This window comes from Scyliorhinus torazame, chromosome 16, assembly GCF_047496885.1.
Source record: "Scyliorhinus torazame isolate Kashiwa2021f chromosome 16, sScyTor2.1, whole genome shotgun sequence".
NCBI classification, from domain to species: Eukaryota; Metazoa; Chordata; class Chondrichthyes; order Carcharhiniformes; family Scyliorhinidae; genus Scyliorhinus; species Scyliorhinus torazame.
Genome location: NC_092722.1, coordinates 135716778 through 135742253, shown reverse-complemented (window position 1 = coordinate 135742253; position 25476 = coordinate 135716778). Strand labels below are relative to the sequence as shown.

Genomic DNA, 25476 nt, shown 5'->3' with positions numbered 1-25476 from the left:
GAATAAACAGCGTTTTGTGTTTAAATACCCACGTGTCCATAATTCTAATCCCACACCTAGGGAAAAAGCCATGTGCTCGGAAAAGCAACAAACCCATTAAAGGGAGAGGTTGGTTGAACTCCATGATACATTTTGGGGTTCTGAAAATCCTCGCCCATAACAAATGGCTCAGTGTTAAACTTGAAAATCTTTCTGGTGAAGCTTCTCTGAGACATTTCACTATGTTATATGCACCATGTAAATTAAAGTTATTATTTATTTAAATTTTGATACATTTTGATATGCATTTATATATTATATATTACTTTGACATTTACACCTAAAGTCTGTAAGAGTTGTGAAACTGAAATACTGGGGTTTAAACAGAGTTGGCAGCTTTATTTATTACCAGTCAAATTTTCATCAGTGAGTTTGGACTGCTATCAACCTAACCATTATTTATATTTCAGGCCAGAGGCCACAACAAGACCAAACCCAGGTTATTTTAACCCCACACTACAAAACACCATTAAGAAAAAGAAAACAGTTCCTGGGCATGGGAAGCAACGAAGTAGTGACGATAACTGGGAGAAAGCAGTTGACCTCGAAGCCAGAGAAATCTCCAGAAAGCCTCACTTATCACCAGCAGCATTGTCAGAACGCGTTGTTTTGGATGTGAACTGTCTTTCTGACAATCTGTATTCAGGTATTGTGCAACATCCAAATGAGCTAATTCACAAATTTAAAGTTGGTTTGGGTTGATGGGTCTGTCTTTTGCAAATGTAATGTGAAATGATAGGCATTTCAGAAAAATGATCAATAACATCTTTTCCCCCACTCTTATGACCATAGTTTATACAATGTCAAGTAAAAACAGCTGCACTGTGGTGTACCTGCAGAGAATGTTCATTTAACCTCTAGTTGCCGAGAAATAATTAATTACTTAAATAATATTGTAATCAAGATGCCTCTTACCCTGTGGCACAAGCCCCTTCATTCATTCATTCATGTGTGCACTTTCCAGAGTTTCTTAGCTTATTGTCTGCTGGTGATTTATCCTGAGATTCACCTAGAGCTAGGGGACACCATTTCGAAATAAGCAGTCTCCCATTTAAGATGGAGAATTTTCTTCTTTCAAAGGGCCATGCATCTTTGGAACTTTCTTCCCCAGAGAGGGTTGAAGTAGTGTCAGTATATATTTTTACGGTGGAGCTAGGCCGATTTTTGATGAACAATTATTTGATTCCAGTTGATGTTATAACTGAAGGGGAAGATCCCAGTATAAAAGTCTGGCTCAAAACACTGTAACATTTACTCTTTTTTACATAAAACATGGAGGAGCCGAGTCACAGAGCTGCTAATTAGTTTTAACAGCAAAACATGGAGGAGCCGAGTCACAGAGCTGCTAATTAATTTTAACAACAAGAAAAGGACAAGGTTGTCCTTTATTAAACATGAAAAGTTGGATTATTAAACAATACTACTTTATACCTTATTTTAACAAATGCACACTGATTTATAGATTAACATGGATTACAATGTACATCTTAAACTACAATGGTCTCATTAATACAAAAAGTCACCTTTAAGCACACAAGATGCCTGTTGTCAAATACATGTACTCCGCTCTGCCGGACTGGTGCTTGGATCTGCACACCATCGCTCAAGCCATGGCTCCATTCCAACAGTGGCCAGGCAAGAGAGGGGTGGCCTGAGGCCACCCTTCAGGTGCCCCTTCGCCTCGAGGAGTCAGGGAAGAGACATTGGGTATCCACAGAGAGGAGGAGCACCAGGAAGACACCCCAGGAACATCCACCCAAGACATTCCAAGGTTGTCCTGTCACTCCAAATCGTCTCTGCCACTGGTCCCATCAACACCAGCAGATCAGCCCTAGGAAGGTGTACCTGTACCAGAGCAGGCCAAGATTATCCAAGCCTCGGGCTTCCAGAGGACACCCATCTAAGTCAACCGATATAATGAATGCACAATGATGGCATGAATGTCCATTCACTGTATATACTCTTCACCATTGTAGGTATATTTCACATTTATCCTCTCCAAGTTTCAGTTGTTCAATGGCTAATCGATGTGATGCAAGATTCCACGTTCATCCAAGGGTTAAATTGTACCCAATGAGCTCCCATCTGGATCCTCAGCTCCATTAAGTTTCACTCAGTCCAATCACAGTGATTAGTCTTTATTTCCACACCTGCAACGTTAACAAAGTCACTTCATAGGTGAGAATAATGGTTGGGCAATACACATGTGACCTTTGGATCTGAGGCAGACATTACTTGGTCTCAGGAGAATTGCTCTTCAAGGTTCCTGGTTATTCTGATGCTGCCGTACTGAAGTCTGTACTTTACAATGGTGTTTATTTTATGGCAGTGAGTTTTTGCGAAAATCAGTATTCATCGTCAAGCATTTTAGGTTTTTATACCTTCCTGCAGCGTGTTTTCGTCTTCACATTTATAGCTGAACCTTATTCATTTATTAGTTTCAACTCTCCTCATACACGATGCTGAACAAGGGTGATATTAGAAACGTTTGCAAGAAGGGAATGTGTGTGTGGTGTCAGAGATATGTACTCATCGTGATGAAGCCATTTACTTGCTTCTGAGGATGTTACTTTGCTTCTGAACAGCTGCCAGACTGTGTTTCAAAAAATCTTTCTGCAGAGGTGCTGTATGCAATTTGATACATCATTAGTTGCACGACTAATTGGGTGGGATTTTCCAGCCCCTCAGCAGGCAGAATCTCCGGTCCTGCAAAGGTCAATGGGGATTTAAATGGCTTGCCGCATCCGCAACAGGAATACCTGCACGGCAGGGGCGGAATGTCTCAGCAATTGACTTAGGGTTCAAAGAAAAAATGGGCCTTTGTGAAATGGACAGTGTTGAGGACTGTAACGGCATGAAAGCGATACTTTGGCTTATCTCTTAAGTGCTTAAGCAGGATGTATGAAGGGAATATGTTGTCATTGACTGCTGTGTCAAATCTGACTGGGCCACTTCTCTCCCATGGGCGATGGGCAGGCCTGCGATCGGGGGCCACCGATCGTCATCCCATCACAATCCGGCCGCGACCTATCTTCCTCCGCGCGGGCCCGCTGTGTGACTTCTCCATGTCGGCGGCGCCCGTGCCGAGGTGGGTCTGTCCAGCAGGGTCAGAGCTGCGGGACACACGTCAGATGCCTGCTGGCCCCCTGGAGAACAGGGAATAATCCCAGACTTTCGAGGAAAATGTCCAGAGTGATTCTCGCCCGTTTTCCAGCGGGCGTGGGGACTTAGTACCCCAAAGGGAGAATCATGCCCATGGTATATTAAAACATACTTTAATACCGACACAGTATTAAAGTATCTTTAACATCAGACAAGAAAATAACTTACAATCACCCCTTAAACAATGCTAATCAATTTAGTGATTCAATAATCCTTAACTGATATCTTTAATCCAGCTCAAACAACAAAAACATCTCAGCTCTCAACCCACTTTTAAATACAGTTAATAGACCAACTCATGTGTGCTTGAGCGATGTCCTTTGAGGCTGTTTGAAGAGATAGACCTGAATCTTGTCAGAACAATGTAGGATTTCCAGCTGAAGTCTTCAGAAACTGTCTTCATGGTTTGACTTTCAGAAACTAATTGAACAATCTCTGCTTCTCTGATCAAATGCCTGTGACTTTAGCTCCTCCCAGTAGTTACATCATCTTACCAACTTCACACAATGTATCTTATTAACTATGTAGCTTATTAACTACTCCACAGAGAACTGTCTTAATCCAAACAAAAATCCATTAGGCCCAAGCTATTACAATGCTTTGATGAATCTCTGGCTCCCAAAAACATTGTTGCATTTTAAACCAGGAATTGTAAAAACACTACTGCCGCAGTCGTACACACACTATCGGTGGCACGGTAGCACAGTGGTTAGCACAGTTGCTTCACTGCACCAGGGTCCCAGTTTTGATTCCCGCTTGGATCACTGTTTTTGTGCAGACTGCATGTTTTCCCTGTGTCTGCGTGGGCTTCCTCCGGGTGCTCCGGTTTCCTCCCACAGGTCCAGAAGATGTGCTTGTTAGGTGGATTGGACATTCTGAATTCTCCCTCAGTGTACCCGAACAGGCACCTAGGGTGTGGCAACTAGGGGCTTTTCACAGTAACTTCATTACAGTGTTAATGTAAGCCTACTTTTGACAATAATAAAGATTATTATTATACTAACCCAGACTTTCAATCCTTACTGCACCAAATACACATATCTGAAATTCTTACACTGATCACAATGTGCATGTCTGCTGCAATGGCATCCTCACTGAGCTCAGTGTCAGATACATTTATTGAGGGTCCTGGGCAGCACAAATCAGCCCACCAGAAGTTTTAACTGCATGAGTAATTGCAGCACTTTGGTGCACACCAGGACCTCTGCAGTATCCCGCACAACATAGACTTAAGCCTAGATTTCACTGCTCTGGTCATGGGGAGATTTGGATCTATACAGTATAAAAGCTGACCTATATAATAAACAAACTAGGGCCAATGCTGATAGGGATTTGATGCATATATCAGCCAGTGCTCGTTGTCCTGGTAATTAAATTTGACTCAAACTTGAAATACTCTATCTCACACAGAACACACGAGTCACTGTGAAGTACAGTCTTGCTGTTAGTTTATGCAGGAGTTGGGCGGATGAACTGTACAGGCAATTAATGCAAATTACCTTGTTATGTATCATACAGCTAAGTGTAAGGAAGACCAGCTGCTCAGCAATGTTAAAATGATCCTTGGGCAAGATACCCGCAACATGGTACCTGATGACACTGACTTGAAGCAACCTAAATCAGATAATTGTGAGGAAGAGGAAAAGATGGCAAAACATTTCTATCAGATGGAAGATAGTTGTAACTTTACCGGTGAAGATTGTAATCCATCTCAAGATTTAAAATTTAACCCCAGCAATGAAGAGAAAAAAGAAGGCACTGGCCAGACAACAGAAGGGTCTGAATCCCTAGTTTCCGAGTCTTTGCGGCACATGGAGTCAAACATAGGGAAAAAGAGATGCAATCCTGGATGGAGCAGTGCATTTTTTGGAATTGAGTATTTTAACCAGCAAGTGAAGACCTGTGTGAAGCAATTGGGTCAACATAACTTCAATGAAGGAGACAAGATAGAAACCAAATTGTTGGTAAGTGTTGCATTAGTCACGGTACTTCAATGAACTTCAAAAAGATTTTTAAATAGACCTTTTGCCTCTGATCGCAACATGGATTTTGTTTAAGGGAATACATTCAAAAACAGTACATGCTTTTGTATCTCTGCTTCCTCTGAATTTAAGTAAACGTGTTGTAAATTTTAATTTTGATTCAACTGGTCATTTTTATACATACTTCTACGTGCATCACTTTCTGAGGAAATGTTTCAATCATCTCATAATGTTTCAATCATTTTCATAACCAATTTTGAAAACTATGTCGGAGTGGACTCGATGGCCTGAATGGCCTTACTTCCACTCCTATGTCTTATGGTCTAATGATAACAATTAAATTACCAAAGTAATTCAATTGTAATTGTCCTTGTCATGGTGGCACAGTGGTTAGCATTGCTGCCTCACGGCGCTGAGGTCCCAGGTTTGATCCCGGCTCTGGGTCACTGTCCGTGTGGAGTTTGCACATTTTCCCCGTGTTTGCGTGGGTTTCCCCCCAATAACCCAAAAAGATGTGCAGGATAGGTGGATTGGACACACTAAATTGCCCCTTAAATTGGAAAAAATGAATTGGGTATTCTAAATTTAACAAAAAAAAGTAATTGTCCTTGTCATGCCTTCTGTATGATACAAACATGATAGCAAACACTAATGAGCACTAAAATTCTCAATGACATTTTGCGCTTCCTTGTTTTGAGAAAATATTTTAAAAAGCATACTGAGTATTGCACAACTGCCAGACAATGAACGGCACTGACTTGACAGGCTGAATGGCCTCCTCTGCACTGGTGGGATGCTATGAATGTACATTACAGTTGCAAAAGAAACAACGCTTTGAGATCTCAGCTTGTCAAAATGCTGACATTGGCAGAGGAAAATAATATTATTACGTATAAAACAAAGCATATTTTTAAATATTGCTTTCTGAAAGCCACTTACTTTGTGCCACATCCTTATCTGTGATAATCTTCATCTCAGAAGCCGGTGAATGCTATGGTAATATTGTTCATCAATGTTGACAAAATTTAGGCAAAAAACGAACAATTATATGTCTTTCAAAAACAAATTAAATATGTATTATGTATTGCTGACGGATTCTCACTTTGATGGATGAATATTCAGCAAAGAAAAGACTGGTTTACAGCCGAGGTTTGTCATTTCATGTGTGACCTTGGGCCAAGTCTTGATTTGCATAACCAACTGTGCAGATCCTGCATATGTAGTCAGTGTTGGAGGGATGGATGGAGACAATGGCTTTGCACTGCGCTCGCTTGTCCTGAGGGCGCTTGATTCTGTGCTCCTCAGATGTCAAAATCATTCGACAACAGTGTCTTCTCCATTTAGGTTTATCCAGCTTGCGAGTTCTGAGCTTAGCTTTCAGATTGTCTTTAGATCTAAATTTGGGATGTCCACGCTCAGCTGGCTATAGAGTACTGCCTTTGTTATGGGGGGATCCTCAATGCAAACCACAGGACCGACCCAATGGAACTGGGTTCTAACGAGCATACTCTCAATGCCAGGTATGCAGCACATTGCAAGAGCCTCAGTGTTGGGGATGTTGTCTTGCCACCTGATCCTGCAGATAGGTCTCAAATAGCGGAGATGAAAATGTTTCTAGTTGCTTTAAGCGATGACATTAGGTTGTCCAAGACTCACGCCCATCAGGAAGTGACATAAGATGAAATGACGTAAGAGCCTCTGCGTGGAAGACTTTGATCTCTGTTCTGGGACAAACTCCATGCTCTTTCCAAAGTCTTGAATGAGGCCACCAAACGCTGAGCTTACCTTTGACAGGCAGTGGTTGATTTTGTGATCCAGCGTGATGTTATTGGAGGGGATACTCCCAGAATAGCAAAGCTTCTGTACTAAGCAGTGAGGCATATTGTGGATAGTGACTGTGTGACCTTGGAGTATGTGGCCAGGATCAGGTGATTAGAGCAATATAAAATGTCACAGACATTGGCAGTCTAAAATCAGTTTAGGAAATGGAGCAGAATATGAGGAATCTATTTCAGTCTCCTTGTAAATTATTCAAAGAAGCATCATTTTAAATAATTGTAAAGCACATATTTTACCTTAGCTTCATCATGATATCACATTCAAATAGGCAAGTGTTTGCAATTAAATGGTAACATGTTTCTGTGAAATTGGGAGGCACTTTTCACACAGGAGTCAATGGAGACATGGAATTCTCCCTCCCGTGGGGTTGTGGATGCTGGGTGTCATTTGGAGCTTTCAAGACCAAGAGCAGTGGACTTTTGTTGGGTGGAGGTATTGGGAGAAGTGGAGTGGGAGTGAAGATCACCCATGATCTGGTTGAGTGGTGCAGCAGGCTTGAGGGGCTGTGTAACCTGATTATCCCAAAAAAATTCTAAGTTCATTTGTGGCGGGTTTTCAGGGCGTTTCACGCTGGCTCTGCACCGAATTCCCCACCGTTATTCAATGACACTGAGTCATTTTTTGGGCCCTGGGGAGTTTCTCACCGGTTTAGTCCACACTTAGAGGGCTCATAAAAATTGCCAAAGTGGCAGCAATGAAGATCCATCTGAAGCCCAACGCCCAGGAATATGAAGCTACCTGAGCTGGTCTGTCATCTCAAACCAACAAATCAATTTCCTTTGGCTGCAGGTTCTACACGTCAGTTCATGTAGTCCCCTTGCTACGTGTTACATGTCAGACTACTAGTTGAGTAAGAGAATATTATAAGAAATTAATGTGTCCATCAAATCCATTGTAACTCCCTGTGTGACACAAGTCTCCTTCGACAAATGTTTGTGGATTATGGGATAATGAAAAGTAAAGCATTTGAGGTTGAAAATAGCCAGTAAATAATATGAATTATTATATATATATTATAATAATTATTATTATAGACCCAATATTCATTGGCACATCATCAAACCAATCTAGCTATTGAGTTTGTTTTTAAGAAAGATGTATTTTAATATGCAGTAGTAATTTATACATGAAGGATCATTGTTCTCACGTGATGCCATTGTAAGAATGAAGATGCATTGATATTTCATTGCCAGGCAAACCTACTGCTATTAACTAACATGTTAGGGAATAGCCACGAAGTTGTTGGTATGGATATAGTGACTAGGACAAATAAGAGCTGATCAGAGGGAAAAAGTGTGGTTTTGTAAAGGGCAATGCATATCTAACAAATCTGGCTGTTGAATGTTTTGAAAATTTAACTAGCATGGTAGATGAGGGAGTGTATAAGGATGTTATTTATATGGGCTTCCAGAAGGCGTTGGATGAGGTTCCACAAAAGAGACTAAACAAAAATGAGAGAGCATGGAATTGGAGGCATCCTATTCACATGGGGAGGGAATTGTTTAGGAGCTAGTGTATGAATGTGGGTATGTACTTAAATTGTCAGGATGTGACAAGTAGTGTCGCCCAGGTATCTTTACCGGGCCCTTAGATTTTCTCTGTATTCACAATGACTTTAGTGAAGGATAAGAGAGCCGCATATCCCATATTTGCTGATGACACTTTAGTAAGGACAGGGGAGATCCACACCGAGTAATATAAAGAACTTTGATTTTATTTACAATTATGGTATATACACTTCCCGGTGGATCCCTACTAGGTCTCTCCCTGGTCTGTGCTTTGCTGGCCGTCCTTTTGTACAATGCTAAGTGGAGTAGTCTCCCCCCAACCTCCCTGCCTCCCCCCCTCCCCCCAACCCCCCTCCCCTCCTCTGTTGCTCTTTTTAGCCTTAGTTTATTAGCTCTAATTCTGTCACCTTTGCTCATGAGTCGCCAGGTATCATTCTGATACCGCCACGTGGTTCAAGTCCAAGTAATGATTAATAATGCAATTATTACCGCTTAGTAAGAGTTGAATCAACTCTCATTTATTATATACAGCAATTAATACTTATACAATAATCCTACTGCTAGTTACTACCTACAACTAACAGGCCAATACTTAACTTTGGAAATGGCCCACCAGGTCAGGGAAACAAATGGTCTTTCGAATTGGTTCTGAGCCTGCGGGATTCAAAAGGCTGGTACAGGTCGATAGTCAGGAGTGTCTATCTGGTAGCGATCGCTGGAGTCAAACTTACAGTTCTCTTGTAGAAGGGTCTCGAAGGTTGCTAGCAGGAGAAGAAGGGTCGAGCTGAACTTGGCCCCTATTCTTATAGTCCCCAGTGGCCTCCCGCCTCTCGGGGCGGACCTTGACCCTGGTTCCAAGTGATTGGACTTGGTCCCAATCACTTGGTTCAATATGCTCCAATAATGGGGTGATTCCTTGATCAGGGGGTGGTCGTTTACCTTTCTTTGTGTCAGCTCCTGCTGGTGCCGAAAGGTCTGGATCGGCTTTATGTTGCTAATGTTGTAGCAATTGTTCCCGGGGATGGCTGCTTAGTATGCAGATGGCTGGGTTGTTGTGATGTTAATGGCTGCAGGTATTGCTCTGTCTGGATTCCCCCAGAGGCGAATACACTGTTTTACCTGCAGCTGTCCGTTTGAGTCTTGTTGGCTGATTTCCCATCAGCCTCTTCCATTCGCCATTTTAGATCGGGGTTTGACCATTCTAATCGTGAATCAGCCATTTTACGTGGCTACACCTCCCATCCCCTCAGCGGGGGAGCTCGTACTCCATGAGAACCATGGGGAAGGTACTCACTCCCACCCCTTGGTGCGACCATCAATTCACGCAAAACCAGGAGTTGAAGTAAACTGTGGCTTTAATCAACTAGAACAGTGTCTGCCTGCGACTGGTCTGCTAGTGAGAGCCGCCTACAGGGCTACCGCTCTTTATACCTCCCCTCAAGGGATGGAGCCAGGGGTGGAGCCCACAAGGCACCACCATGGGGAAGGTACTCATTCCCACCCCTTGGTGCGACCATCAATTCACGCGAAACCAGGAGTTGAAGTAAACTGTGGCTTTAATCAACTAGAACAGTGTCTGCCTGCGACTGGTCTGCTAGTGAGAGCTGCCTACAGGGCTACTGCTCTTTATACCTCCCCTCAAGGGATGGAGCCAGGGGTGGAGCCCACAAGGCACCAACATGATACATTACAGGTAATACCTTACAATGGTCCAAAGGTGGAGCCCACATGGGCAACAGCGTGGTACAGTTGTATACATGGTGAATGTTACTGCAATACATTCACCACAACCGTTAAGTCCGGTGTGCAATATTACAGACACCAAGTTAGTTGGTTCAGTAAAAAGAAAGTTGCAAAGGGATGTTGGTAGATTCAGTGAGTGGGCAAAACTGTTTCAGATGGGGCTCGACATGAAGAAGTGTGAAGTCATCCACTTTAGGCCTAAGAAAGATAGATCAGTGTATTTTCTAAATGGCGAGAAGGTAGGAACTTGATTAGCAGAGGGATTTAGGGGTTCAAATACAGAAAAGCATGGTGGATAGTACAAAGCACTGTAGAGGTTAGTGGCTAGGTACGGTAATTAATTCAAAGTGTGAATGGAATGTTGTCCTTTATCACAAAATGGCCAGAATATAAAAGGATGCCGGTTACTGTTATAGTTCGATAAAGCACGAGCCAGATTCTATTTAGAATACAGGCTCATTTCTGGGTCCTGCATTTCAGAAAATGTATATTGGGCTTCACAGATTCACCATAATGATACCAGTGCTCAAAGGATTAAGTTTTGAAGACAGGATACATTGACTACATGTAGGCCAGAATTCCTTTCTTGAAGTAATTTTATTTAAATTCCCCAGATGCCTGTGGGATTTGAATTTAAATCTCTGGAGCATTAATCCATACCTCTGGATTACTACCGGTAACATTATCATTAGGCTACTGTTCCTGATAGGTATAGTGCAAGCAATTTTGTTTTACTTTTTGCAAATAAACTGATCTTGTTTTGGTTTCACAGGAACTTGAGCAACAACTGAATATGGAGACCAAAGATTTTAGAAAAACTAAAGTATTCTATCAGAAGCTCCAACTTCAGGAAAAAAGAAACAAAGGTTAATAAGTACATTCATGTTTAAAATCCCATGCATTTCTCTTTCAATCTCCCGTAGCACAACCCGGTCTTAAGGCTGGTACCCTTCTCAAATAACATATCATTTATTACCAGGTTTAATCAGACTCTTTCCTGGCCTCCTTATCACCATGCCTACCGAGCAGTTCCCATGACATCATTAACAACAGCAACCTTTACACAGCAACATTTGACACAGAATCATGCAATGTGATATTAGAGCAGATGCTCAATAGCTTGGTCATAGAGATGGGTTTTAAGGAGCGTCTTAAATGAGGAAAACAATGTAGAAAGGTAGAGGACTTTAGAGAGAAAATGTCAGAGCTTAGGGCATAGGTTGTTGAAGGCATGGCCATCAATGATGGAATTATTAAAATTAGGGGTGCTCATGACTGCTGGAGAGGGCCGACACCGAATTGGACACGACAAGGAGGAAATGGGAGGAAGACTTGGGGTACGGAATAGGGTGGGGATTCTGGAGTGAAGCACTGCACAGGGTCATCTTTACCTCCACATGCGCGAGGCTCAACCTAACCCAATGGAGAAAATCAAATTCGCCATCCCTAGGTCGAAAGAGGGCTTCCACAAAACATGGGAGCCATTCACCCGACTGTTCCGAGACCTGTTTGTGGGCAACACATAAATAAATAAATAGCTAGTAGCCCGGGAGAAATAGCCAGGACAAGACAGAAAGAGGAAAGCGAGGGAGGAGCAAGGCGAGGTAGCAAAAGCCAGCAAGAAAGAATGGGGGGCGGCAGTGATGAAGGGGGGGAAGGGAGGGAGGGAAGGGGGAAGGGGGGAGAACAAAAAAGGGGAGCCAGAAGGGGGAACATAAGAAAACAAAAACGGGGCGGGGGGGGGGGGGGGGGGGGGGGGGGGCACAGGGGAAGACAACAGTGGCAGCAACCACAGCGTGGCGAGAACACGTGAAGGAAAACGGGCAATGGCCCAGTTAGATGATCGGTAAAAAGGAAAGAAGAGAGGGGAGGAAAGACCCCTCCCATCCGGGTACATTTCCAAGAGCCTATGTGATATACCTGTATCCATAACTTGGACAAAACTGTATTTTAAAACAATTATTAACAAAAAGGGAGAGCATCAGGGTGGGTGGGAGGAGTGGTGTCAAGGAGAGGGGAGCTGTGGGGGGGTTTAGGGATGATTGTACGCTGAGCCAGATGGCGACAGACTGTAAATAGAGAAACCTAAGAAGAAGCCTTATGTACTGTACAATAAATGAAAATGAACGACAATGTATATTAGTTTGAAAATGCCTATAAAAATATATTTTTTTAAATTATGGGTACTCAAGAGGCCAAAATTAATGAAGCACAAAAATCTGGGAAAATTGTGGGCCGGATTGACTCAGATGCTGTCAGTGGTTTCCTCCATTTAGCCAAGATGTCTTGGAGCATGCAGGCTTCTGTACCCTCCTGCTACTTACAGCTGTCTGGGGAGCATACATTGACTGTTTGACATTAGTGGCAAAACTATCTTACATCCATGTACCACCCATTGGTATTGTGAAGACAGGGAGGGAAAGCATGCAGTTCATGGTCATGCAAGCAATTGCCAGTCAGATTTTTTTGGTAGCTTCCTGCTAAAATAAATTAACTTGGCAAGAAAGGTATTGGAAAGGGCACAGAGCAGCATAATTCTTACATGTGGGTAGTGCAGGCAAGGTCATGGAATGCCCAGGTAGGAAAGACAGGTTCCTGATACTGATAGTTGACACAGTGCATGTATGAGATGACATTGCTACCCTTTTTTGTCCTCCTAAGGTCTTTTCATTCTTTGTGTCACTGGAACCAAGTCCTCTGCACTGTGTTCCTTACGTTTAAAAGTGTTCAAGATGGGTCCATCTTGACATTGTATGGAGCTATTCTCCATCCAGTTGTACAATATTTGATTTTACTCCCTTATCTCTGTAAGATGAGATCAACCAAGACTTCAAACTTTTCTAATAGTTTCACTGCCATTAAAACAGTATGACCTAAATCTACCAGTCCCACTCAATGTTCGTGGGAAGGACATAAATATGACGGACAAGCCAAAGGTCCGTTGGCCTCTGATGGAAATTTCCAGTCCCAGGCCAGGCAGGAACATAAAATACCACCCTGTATGTTTGTCTGAGATTCATACAGCCTTTAATCCAGCAGCACAATTTGAAACTCAGAATAGGCAATTGTCCTGCTTTGCCAGCACCAAATAAGGCTAATCCTCTATTAACACCCTATATGGTATGAGGTTAATGACCCACCCAATTCCTCCATTGTGGTCTGTTTTGACTCGTACACTGAGCCCCGGTCAGATTCGTGGACTGGCTCTTTTACCAATCTTGCTGACAAAAGTAGCCTCTCTCAGTAATTTTCTATTCTCACTTTCCCATGGTTACACAGATGACATCTGGTATTTACGGTGGTTTCTCACCTTCCCTCAAGGGCCCTTTATTTGTTGCCTTTTCACGAGTCTGCATCACACTTATTGAGTTTGGTCAACCTTCCTAGTGTTCCCATTTAAACAGTTCATTCTTTGAACCAAACTCGTCTCCTCCAACAGATAATTAATCCAGGTAAAGTCCAAAAATCCTTCACTGCGCCACCTCAGATAGTGTGAAATGATCTCCCAAATGTGGCCTTGCACACTTGTATTCCAGAGTCCAATTGACTCCAGTTATCTTGTCACTGTGTTGTAGTCAATATTTTCCTGCTTCTGTAGTGTAAAGACTCAATAACGCTCGTTGAGACAAAATAACAAGGCTTTATTTACAAAACGACTGCATGCAGTAATGGCTGAAACTTGAGGTCAGAGAGCAGTTAGTGAAACTTGCTGATTCCTTCTCAAGTCCGCACTTTTACAGAAAATCAGTTCAGTATTTATACATTATCATTATCAAGATTGCATGACTACAGCTTAGTCGAAAATGAAAAATGAAAATCGCTTATTGTCACAAGTAGGCTTCAAATGAAGTTAGTGTGAAAAGCCCCTAGTCGCCACATTCTGGCGCCTGTTCGGGGAGGCTGGTGCGGGAATTTGTGTCAGGAATTCGATCAGAAGTAGAAACGGAAGCAATGCCTGCTGACCCTATTGGGCTCTTTGTCACATCACTCATACCATTATCTTGTCCTTGGAGGGAACATTGAGAGGTCGGAGGAGACTTATTTCTTCCTGACCTTATCTTGTCTTATTCCTACGGCCCTGGGTTATGACAAGTTAGTCTTATCAGGAGTTGCCGAGGTCCGGTATTTTGGAATGGCTTGACCTTCTCTGATCTTATTCATACTTCAAATTATGCAGAGTTGGCCTTATTAGTCTTACAGGGGTCTGAAATAGTTAGGGCAGCATTTGTTACATTGTATCAAATATTTTGACCAGTCTTCCCATTGACCAGTTTTCCCATCATGACATTACTTTATTCGCACCATATCACAACTGCTGAGTCTCTGCAAGCAGAAAACTACTTCATGTTGCTCTAAACATGACAATAGAATAACATCCGCAACTCGTGGCACAAACTTGAGTTTGCTGAATAATAATATTATAATAATAATCTTTATTGTCACAAGTAGGCTTACATTAACACTGCAATGAAGTTACTGTGAAAAGCCCCTAGTCACCACATTCCGGTGTCTGTTCGGGTACACAGAGGGAGAATTTAGAATGCCCAAATTACCTAACAGCACGTCCTTCGGGACTTGTGGCGGGAAACCGGAGAATCCGGAGGGAACCCACGCAGACATGGGGAGAACGTGCAGACTCCTCACAGACAGTGACCCAAGCCTGGAATTGCACCTGGGACCCTGGTGCTATGTTGCAACAGTGCTAACCACTGTGCTACCATGCCGCCCAGAAGACCAAGTCAAGATTTTGCACCTAAGCCTACTTGGCTTATTAATAATAATAATCTTTATTCTTGTCACAAGTTTACATTAACACTGCAATGAAGGTACTGTGAAAATCACCAGCTGTACATTCAGAATGTAACGTTGCATTTTAATTTAAAGGAGTTGATGTGAAGGTGGTGCTGCCCAAACTGAAGCAACAGCTTGAAGAAATGAGGCTGAAGGTGGAGTTTCTTGAGCTGGCAAAGAGATATCTAGAGGTATTTTAAATGATCAAACTGCTATGAAAGAATAACCTAACCCAAGTCACAAACGACTTACCTTATAATCATGGTACATTATCTCTTCAAACCTCTCTGCAACCTTCAAAATGATCAACCATACCATCCTCAATCAGGGCTTCTCCTACACTATCCATCATGATGGGACTAGCCTGGTATTTACCAATCCAATCATCACCACAGCATCTCCAGTAATTGCTTCTTCCCAGCCCCATGCTCTCATCCCAAGAATCTCTACCTTGGTCCACTTCTATATGCTACCATTGATAACATCAGTGCAGGCATGGAGCTAGCTTTCATATCTATACTGATGACTCCAAGTTTAGTTTCTCCACCACCACTCTCGACCTATCTTAATTATCCTAATACCACTATGGCTTTCCATCATAAAACCTTGTTACCCTCCACCCAACACTGACCTTTTTGTTCTTTTCCCATCTGTGGTGATATGCATCACCGTATATACACAAGGGGTTAATGTAAATACACTACAACTAAGTAAACACTAGAGAGAGCACCGGAGATGTCATGATATGCAAACATGCAGCTAATGAACACTTAGAATAGGACACAACCAATGAGCAGTCAAGACACCCAAAGGTGGCATTACCACAAGGGTGCATTACACAACTCATATAAAAGGACAGGGCACACATGCTCTGTCTCTTTCCACAGACAGACATCTAGAGAGTACATCAGGGTTGATCAGAAGCATCACATCCAGCACGTGGCTTAGAGCAGACTGGTTTAGTTAGACTGAGTTACTACAGTTCGATTAGCAGGACAGCCGAACCTCGGATAGGCACATGGAGCACACCAGAATGACAGGGAGTGGGAAAGCTTGATCTTTGTTTCGGACAATGCTCGGCACAACAACGAGGGCTGAAGGGCCTGTTCTGTGCTGTACTGTTCTATGTTCTATGTTCTGTGCTACCAGAGGTTATTCATGAAGGTTATTCATGAAGGGCAGCACGGTAGCATGGTGGTTAGCACAATTGCTTCACAGCTCCAGGGTCCCAGGTTCGATTCCGGCTTGGGTCACTGTCTGTGCGGAGTTTGCACGTTCTCCCCGTGTGTGCGTGGGTTTCCTCCGGGTTCTCCGGTTTCCTCCCACAGTCCAAAGATGTGCGGGTTAGGTGGATTGGCCATGCTAAATTGCCCATAGTGTCCAAAATTGCCCGTAGGGTGGGGTTACTGGGTTATGGGGATTAGGTTGGGTTATGGGGATAGGGTGGAGGTTTGGACCTTCGGTAGGGTGCTCTTTCCAAGAGCCGGTGCAGACTCGATGGGCCGAATGGCCTCCTTCTGCACTGTAAAGTCTATGTCTATGTTCTCAACCTTGCACCTCGCCTGAGGTGTGGTGATCCTCAGGTTAAACCACAACCAGTCAGCTTTCCCCCGCAAAGGGGAAAGCAGCCTATGGTCATCTGAGACTATGGCAACTTCACCTTACCTGCGACAAGACTGCATGTCTAACATCTTGTCATCGATGAGTTATAATTTCCTCAAGCAAATGTTACGACCTATTCTGGAGTGGAAAATAAATTCCTCTTTCCCACTCCTGAGGTTGGCCATAACAGAGTTTGAATTTTTTTCGGAAGTTATGAATATCCAGTTCAGTGTGTACTTGGCCGTGTATGAAGCTATATGAAGAAATAAGTGAGCCAGAGTCCCAAATTTCTCTCTCACACTCATAGACATACACATAATATATGTTTAGACATTCCTTTGGTGGTCTTGAAATTCCAGGGGTATTGAGGCCGATGTAAGCTAGTTGTTTTTCTGGAGGCAGTCTGCTTTAACTCTAATCCATCTTTTTCCAAAGTCGATGACATTTGCTGTTTCTTTTAATTAAAATTCTCTATATCTGTAATATATTCCAAAATATAACAGAGATGGTGTCTGAAATTGAGTCATCTGAATGCTATTCCTTTGCTATAACAAACACTTCTTTCGCAAATGGGGTTCTCATCATGTGACAGCTGATTTTGGTGCATAATGGATGACAATTCATATCAATGAAGGAGCTTGGATCTCCCATTGTCAAAGCTATCAAGATGCCATTTAAACAGATAGAGGTCCTTGGCACCCCTCTTGCATGATGAGTTTCACTAGGCATTCTTTGTTCCTGGCAGTTGCAGGAGTCTGGGAACATGGCGGACTAGTATCCTTGTGTTTTGCAGAGAGTTCAGACAATGGCAGGTTTGAAGTCCACTAATCACTTTTCCATATAAAGTTGCAGTTGCTATTCTTGAGAATCTGCCACTGTGAATCCCAAACAAGTCATACATCTCTGCCTAATCTGCTTTGAGGCACCATCATCTTACTGTAAAATTGGCAGCGCAGCAATGATGGGCCTTGTTATTCTTATGTTTTCTGATGAAATGTTAACTCTATTTCTCTCTCCATAGATGCTGCTAGACCTGCTGAGTATTTACAACACTTTCTGTTTGTATTTCCAACTCCCAGCATCTGCAGTATTTTGCTTGTTGTAGCAGGTATTGTTGTATGTTCTTAATGGTATTTTTGGTCTTTCTAGATTTTGCAAATGGAGCAATGGGGCCTGAGGCCTTCTGTGCTTCATTCGCTGGTCAGCCTTTCATTCCAGTCAGAGACATTAGACCTCACGTCTACTGATAGCAATTCTCACCTCACCTTCCACGCTTTAAAAGGTGATCAGAGCCAAAGCAAGAAGGGAACACAAGTACTTCAAGCTGGAACAGCAGTGGGTTTGATGGCTTACCTCTATAGCAGGTGAATGGCACGGAGCAAGGAATATTAAATGTTATGTTAAAAATAAATATTTTAAAAAGAATTTATTTACTTGACACCTTTTATTATGTCAGGACGTTCCAAAGTGCTGCCTGGTGAATAAAGTACTTTTGGTTTATATCAAAAGTAATGCTTGGCTAGCAACCAGAGTTCCTGGGCGGGATTCTGTGACCCTGGGCCGAGTCGGAGAATCACCGGGGGGGGCGGGGGGGAAGCGCGATTCACGCGACGCCGCTCCGATGCATTTGGTACCAGCGTGGTTGGCGCGGCGTCGGTCAGGGCTGCTCTACGCCCCCTTCCCCCAGCGATTCTCCTCGCGCGATGGGCCGAGTGGCCGCCTAGATTGGCCGAGTCCCGCCGGCGCCGTTCACATGTGGTCCTACCCGGCGGGACCTTGCTGTTCATCCTGCGGGGGGTGGCCTGGTTGGGGGAGGGGGGGGGAATCCAACCCCGGGGGGGGCCTTAACCGTGGCCTGGCCCGCGATCGGGGCTACCGATCGGTGGGCCGGTCTCTCCTGGTGGGGGCCTATGTTCCTCCGCGCCGGGCCCCTGTAGCCCTCCGCCATGTTGTGTCGGTGCAGAGAAGGAAACTAGCGCGCATGTGTGAGTTCGCGCTGATCGTTATGGATCCCTTGAGTAACTGGCACCAGAACATGTGCATTACTTTTCTTTAGCCCGGCTACTGTCATTCCCAAACCTTAAACTTTCATGGTCAACTGACAAGCTGTCTACTCTCTTCAGCAAGGATCAGCAGGCCCCAACATAGCTGCTGCCTGCCTTTACCACTTGAATCAGGCAGGCAGCTCTGGCCTCGTGGAGGTGCTTGGCTCCACTCATTGGGCTTGCCTCCTGTATTTGCATTCAAAAATTGTGTCACTCGAGTGACACGGTTGAGGTGAGGAGTCAGGATATGAAGCCATCCAGGTGTTGGGTTCTTCATTCCGCTTTGAAAATCTGGCTCCTGATACTGATATTGCTGAGAGCTATGTTGTATCCTATAACTGAGAGATCTAAAGAGAGCTATAAGGCCTGCAACAGCGCCAAAGCTCCTTACCAGCTGTGAGCATGTGCCATGTGCTCCTTAGCAGTGGTCCACAGTATGCTTGTGCAGTCCACTTTCTCGTAATGACTCCTGACTAGAGCTGGCTAGAGCTAAGTCCAGGTGGAGTGCATTTCTGGTAACCACTGCTTACTCTGTCCTGAAAGGAATTATTATGGGCCAGAGTTTAGAGAACACCAAAGTATATCATGGAGTTCACTTGACCCACAACCTTTAATAGATTTTGGTTATGGGGAGCACAAGGGCCCACTTTCCAAGTGTGGTGCAACAGAGATCTAAAGCATTTTTAAACAAAAAAAATGTTTATTCTATGAATCCAGTTAACATTTTATAAACACACAGTAAACATCTTATCAACTACCAACACTGATACCCCTCTCAAAGATACAGTACTCGATAGGTAACCCTTAGTAACTTTCCTAACAACATCCATAAGTCAAAGACCCTTTTTAACAAAGACAGTAGGTTTTGCATTCCTTACAGAAACAGGTATTACTTTGAAATCATCAAGTGATCTAGAAACATTCTTTAGCAGGCAGAGAGAGACTAAAATACACCTCCTTGGTTTGAATGCAGCTCTCCAACTCAAAACGAAAGTAAAACACAGAGCCAGAGCCCAGCTTCACCCACACAATGGCATCACTACAGCCACTTGAGAAGACAAACATTTCTTTTTTTTTAAATTTAGAGTACCCAATTCATTTTTTCCAATTAAGGGGCAATTTAGCATGGTCAATCCACCTAAACTGCACATCTTTGGGATGTGGGGGCGAAACCCACGCAAACACAGGGAGAATGTGCAAACTTCGCACGGACAGTGACCCAGAGCTGGGATCGAACCTGAGACCTCAGTGCCATGAGGCAGCAGTGCTAACCCACTGCGCCACCGTGCTGCCCAAAGACAAACATTTCTTAAAGTGACATTCCCATGACACCTCCCCCCAAGAAAAAAAATAAATGATCAACTTTAAGATGGTTTCATTTTTCACCATTTCACTTTCTTTTAAACGATATTGACAGTAAATATACTTTGTTATTTAACAAAACAAAACACGCAAACACTTATAATAACATAGTCTACCCTGCATGACCCAAGCTGGGGATCGAACCCAGGACCATGGCGCTGTGAAGCATCAGTGCTAACCACTGTGCTACCGTTCTGCGCTGCAGTTGTTTGTGGATGATGTAGGTCTGTCACATCTTTGAAAATCCTATTATCACACAACCCTATTATTGAAATATAATTTTTCTTTGGGACACATGGCAAATTTAATGAGAAATAGGGGGCAGCAAGGTTGCACAATGGTTAGCACTGCCGCCTATGGCGCTGAGGACCCGGGTTCGATCCCAGCCCTGGGTCACTGTCTGTGTTGAGTTTGCACATTCTCCCCGTGCCTGCGTTGGTTTCACCCCCACAACCGAAAGATGTGCAGGTTAGGTGGATTGGCCATGCTAAATTGCCCCTTGATTGGAAAATAATAATTGGATACTATTTTTAAAAAATTTAATTTAATGAGAAGTGAACATGTTAATATACAGAAATGCTGATCATTCCCTCCTGGAGCTGAGAGGTAGGGAATTGGTTGTCATGGGTGCTTTGATGCTGTCCTTTCCTCTATCTGCTAGTTGCAGTTGATTAATGTATGCAAGTCAGAATTGAGGAGATATCAAGGTAATATTTCAACAATGGGTTATAAAGGGAAATCGCGCCACATGGATGGGTTTCTAAGCTGTGATGTGTGCACACATTAATTGAGCTCACTGCTTCATTGTTATATACTTACAGAAATGGGACATTCAGCCCAACAGCATCCATGCCAATGATTAGTCCACAGATGCCTTTTTTCCACTCTGCTTCATGTAACCCCATCAGTGTTATTTATGAAATAAAAACAGAAAATGCTGGAAAAACTCAGCTTTTATTTTAGTGCTTCTATTGATTTTTAATTAATTATTTTTAGTAGTTTTCACACTTTACAATTTTGGCATATTCTCTCTTTTTTTTGTGAGACTTCATATCGTAATCAATACCTGGAAAAATGAGGATCTTTCAAATAATCTCCCTCTTTGTATAAAAAACAAATTGTTAAGATTACAGATATGAGTATTTCTAGTAGTAAGTTGGGAACATATTGGAGCAGAGTTTGTTCAGGCTTTGTTGAATATGATTGTTGCCGATTTGCAAAGACCTTTAGCTTGACCAACAAAATTTCAGCATCGTCAAACAATGTCTCAACAGCTAAGGGTATCACAGTCAGCAGCTAGCATTGCTCTTTTAGAGAGAGGGCCACACTCCAAAAGTTTAAAAATTGCTTTGATGGAAATCTACCAAACTAAATTTAATCTTGTGTAAGACTCAATAGATTCCAAGATATACTCCGCTCACTCAATGTTACAGCAATCTAAAGTCTATGGAGACAAAATCACTTCTATATTTTGACAACAATCAGCAACTGTGTTACAGAAACCATCCACTTTGCTGAAGATGTCAGATGTAATCTCCATCTTGAGATGAATAGTAAATCTATACCACTATTGGTATTTAGACCTGTATAGCTATCAGGGATGGCATGGTGGCAATTTAGCATGGCAAATCCACCTAACCTGCAGATCTCCGAACTGTGAGAGGAACCCGGGGCACCCACGCAGATATGGGGAGAAAGTGCAAACTCCACACAGACAGTCACCCAAGGCCGGAATTGAACCCGGCTCCCTGGTGGCTGTGAGGCAGCAGTGCTAACCACTGTGCCACCACGGTAACCTCGTGCCGCCCAAGTGAAAGAAACAAAGTTGATGAGAGAAATTTACTTTGTGTGCTGATGTGTTACAAAATTGCAAAAATCTTTTACCATAATATGTTTTTAGTTTTGTGACGCATGGATTGTTGAGGAAGTGTTTCATTGTTGTAAGTTATCTATTTGCTGGAGAACACCTGAGGTTGAAGTAAGAAGAATCGATTATTTGTTGTGTAATCCTCATAAATTTGTACTCATTTTAATCCCTCCATATTTCCTTGTAAGCTAACAATATTGTGGAAACTGTTTAGAATTGATTGCAAGTGCAGAACCACATTCAAAGTAGTTCAATATGATGTATCTTAAGCATATAAAATGGGTCATAAAATTTTATTTTGACTTCTAATCAGAAAGAGATGGCAAATACCCATTTGTGTGTGTAACATCCGGAGGGTTACCATTGAAGAAAAACTGAACTGAACGAGCCATATGAATACTGTGGCTACCAGGGCAAGTTAAAGGCTAGGAATCCTACAACGAGTAATTCACCTCCTAACCCCCCAAAGCCTGTCCACCATCCACAAGGCACAAGTCAAGAGTGTAATGGAATACTCACCACTTGCTTGGTGAGTGCAGCTCCAACAATACTCAAGAAGCACGACACAATCCAGGACAAAGCAACCCGCTTGATTGCTTCCCCTTTCACAAACATTCAAACCCTCCACCACCGATGAACAGTGGCAGCCTTGTGTACCATCCACAAGATGCACTGCAGTAACTCACCAAAGTTTCTCAGACAGCACCTTCCAAACCAACGACCACTACCACCTTGAAGGACAAGAGCAGCAGATACCTGGCAACCCCACCACCTGGAAGTTCCCCTCCAAGTCACTTACCACCTTGACTTGGAAATATATCACCGATCCTTCATTGTCGCTGGGGCAACATCCTGGAACTTCCTCCCTAACAGCACAGTGGGTGTACCTACACCTTAAGGACTGCAGCGGTTCAAGAAGGCAACTCACCACCACCTTCTGAAAGGCAACTAGGGAAGGGCAATACATGCTGGCCTAACCAGTGATGCCCACATCTGTGCAATTAAGCAACAATTTCTCTTTGTGCGTTAAAAAATTAATGCTGCGACTTCCGGGTGCGGCGATGACCAGCTGAGTCGCACGTTTCGGCAGCTCCCGGTGAAACGGACTTTTGGGCTCTTGATAGGAGCACCAACGGCAATTTTGACGGCTAAAAACACTGTGCGGTAAACCAGAAGGGAATCCCCCTGGATACGGATGAAAAAAGGAGGAGAAAGTGGCCGGATTGCAGTGGATCCTTTAGAACAGCGGCAAGGAAGGCAAGCAAAAACCAAGATGGCGTCGGAAGGTGGCAGTTTAACATGGGGCCCTGAACAACAAGAGTTCTTGAAATGCTGTGTGGAAGAGCTCAAAAAGGAAATGAAGAAAGAGCTGTTGGCCCCGATACTACAGGCGATCGAAGGGCTAAAAGAGGAACAAAAGACCCAGGAGCGGGAGCTTCGGGTCGTGAAGGCAAAGGCAGCCGAGAATGAGGACGACATACAGGGCCTGGTGGTGAAGACGGAGACGCATGAGGCACATCAGAAACGATGTGTGGAAAGGTTGGAGGCACTGGAGAACAACGCAAGGAGGAACAACCTGAGGATTCTTGGTCTTCCTGAAGGTGTGGAGGGAGCAGACGTCGGGGCATATGTGAGCACGATGCTGCACTCGTTAATGGGAGCGGAGGCCCCGGCGGGTCCGTTGGAGGTGGAGGGAGCATACCGAGTGATGGCGCGAGGGCCGAGAGCAGGAGAAATTCCCAGAGCCATAGTGGTGAGATTCCTCCGTTTTAAGGATAGAGAAATGGTCCTTAGATGGGCAAAGAAAACTCGGAGCAGTAAATGGGAGAACGCGGTGATCCGCGTTTATCAAGACTGGAGTGCGGAGGCGGCGAGAAGGAGGGCGAGCTTTAATCGGGCCAAGGCGGTGCTTCATAAAAAGAAGATAAAATTTGGAATGCTGCAACCGGCAAGACTGTGGGTCACATATCGAGGGAGGCACCACTACTTTGAGACGGCGGATGAAGCGTGGACTTTTATTGTGGAAGAAAAACTGGAATGAGCGGGTTATTAAAAAGAACGTTTGAACAAAGTGGTGGGGCGAATGTGGGGGGCAAAGAGGGGGGTTAAAAAGCGGGGAAAGAGGAGTTTTATGTACTAATCCTGCGATGTGGTAACTTTTCTCTCTTCCACAGGTGGTGATGGGGGGAGGAGGGGAGGTAGAGGAGATGGGGCGTTGGCCATTGGGGGCGGGGCCAAGGGAGAAGCGCGGGCTTGGTTCCCCCGCTATGATAATCATGGCGGGAATAGAGAAGCAGGAAGGAGGGGGCGTCGCACGGTGCGAGCCGAGGTCACGGGGGGAAGCCGAGGTCGGCCAGAGTTTGCTGACTTCTGGGAGCAACATGGGGGGAGTAATTACGCTAGCGGGGGATCTAGCGGGGGGGGGTGGGAGGGGGGAATTACTGGGTTGCTGCTGCTGGGGAGAGGGGGGAGCTGGTATGGGAGGGGATGGGCGGGGGGGCACTGCCTGGGGGAGATACAGCTGCGTGGGAACCGGGTGAGGAGCTGGAAAAAGGTGATGGCTAATCGACAAGGGGGGGTGGGTAGGAAGCCCCCCAACCCGGCTGATCACGTGGAACGTGAGAGGGCTGAACGGGCCGATAAAGAGGGCACGGGTACTCGCACACCTTAAGAAACTTAAGGCAGATGTGGTTATGTTACAGGAAACGCACCTGAAACTGATAGACCAGGTTAGGCTACGCAAAGGATGGGTGGGGCAGGTGTTCCATTCGGGGCTAGATGCGAAAAACAGGGGGGTGGCTATATTAGTGGGGAAGCGGGTAATGTTCGAGGCAAAGACTATAGTTGCGGATAACAGGGGCAGATACGTGATGGTGAGTGGCACACTACAGGGGGAGACGGTGGTTTTGGTAAACGTATATGCCCCGAACTGGGATGATGCCAATTTTATGAGGCGGATGCTAGGACGCATTCCGGACCTAGAGATGGGAAAGCTGATAATGGGGGGAGATTTTAATACGGTGTTGGAACCAGGGCTGGATAGGTCGAAGTCCAGGACTGGAAGGAGGCCGGCAGCAGCCAAGGTACTTAAAGATTTTATGGAGCAGATGGGAGGTGTAGACCCGTGGAGATTTAGCAGACCTAGGAGTAAGGAGTTCTCGTTTTTCTCCTATGTCCATAAAGTCTACTCGCGAATAGACTTTTTTGTGCTGGGAAGGGCGTTGATCCCGAAGGTGAGGGGAACGGAGTATACGGCTATAGCCATTTCGGATTACGCTCCACACTGGGTAGACTTGGAGATAGGGGAGGAAACAGGAGGGCGCCCACCCTGGAGAATGGACATGGGACTAATGGCAGATGAGGGGGTGTGTCTAAGGGTGAGGGGGTGCATTGAAAAGTACTTGGAACTCAATGATAATGGGGAGGTCCAGGTGGGAGTGGTCTGGGAGGCGTTGAAGGCGGTGGTTAGAGGGGAGCTGATATCAATAAGGGCACATAAAGGGAAGCAGGAGAGTAAGGAACGGGAGCGGTTGCTG

General features: G+C 44.2%; 1 protein-coding gene across 1 annotated transcript in view; it reads left to right on the top strand.

The window, feature by feature from the left end:
• Window positions 1-25476, top strand: part of kndc1 (kinase non-catalytic C-lobe domain containing 1) — a 268776-nt gene that overhangs the window by 188503 nt on the left and 54797 nt on the right. The window contains exons 16-20 of the mRNA XM_072479132.1: window positions 450-685; window positions 4720-5165; window positions 11046-11139; window positions 15158-15255; window positions 17816-18030. Of these exons, the coding sequence (XP_072335233.1) occupies window positions 450-685; window positions 4720-5165; window positions 11046-11139; window positions 15158-15255; window positions 17816-18030 (1089 nt within the window). The remainder of the gene's footprint in view (window positions 1-449; window positions 686-4719; window positions 5166-11045; window positions 11140-15157; window positions 15256-17815; window positions 18031-25476) is intronic.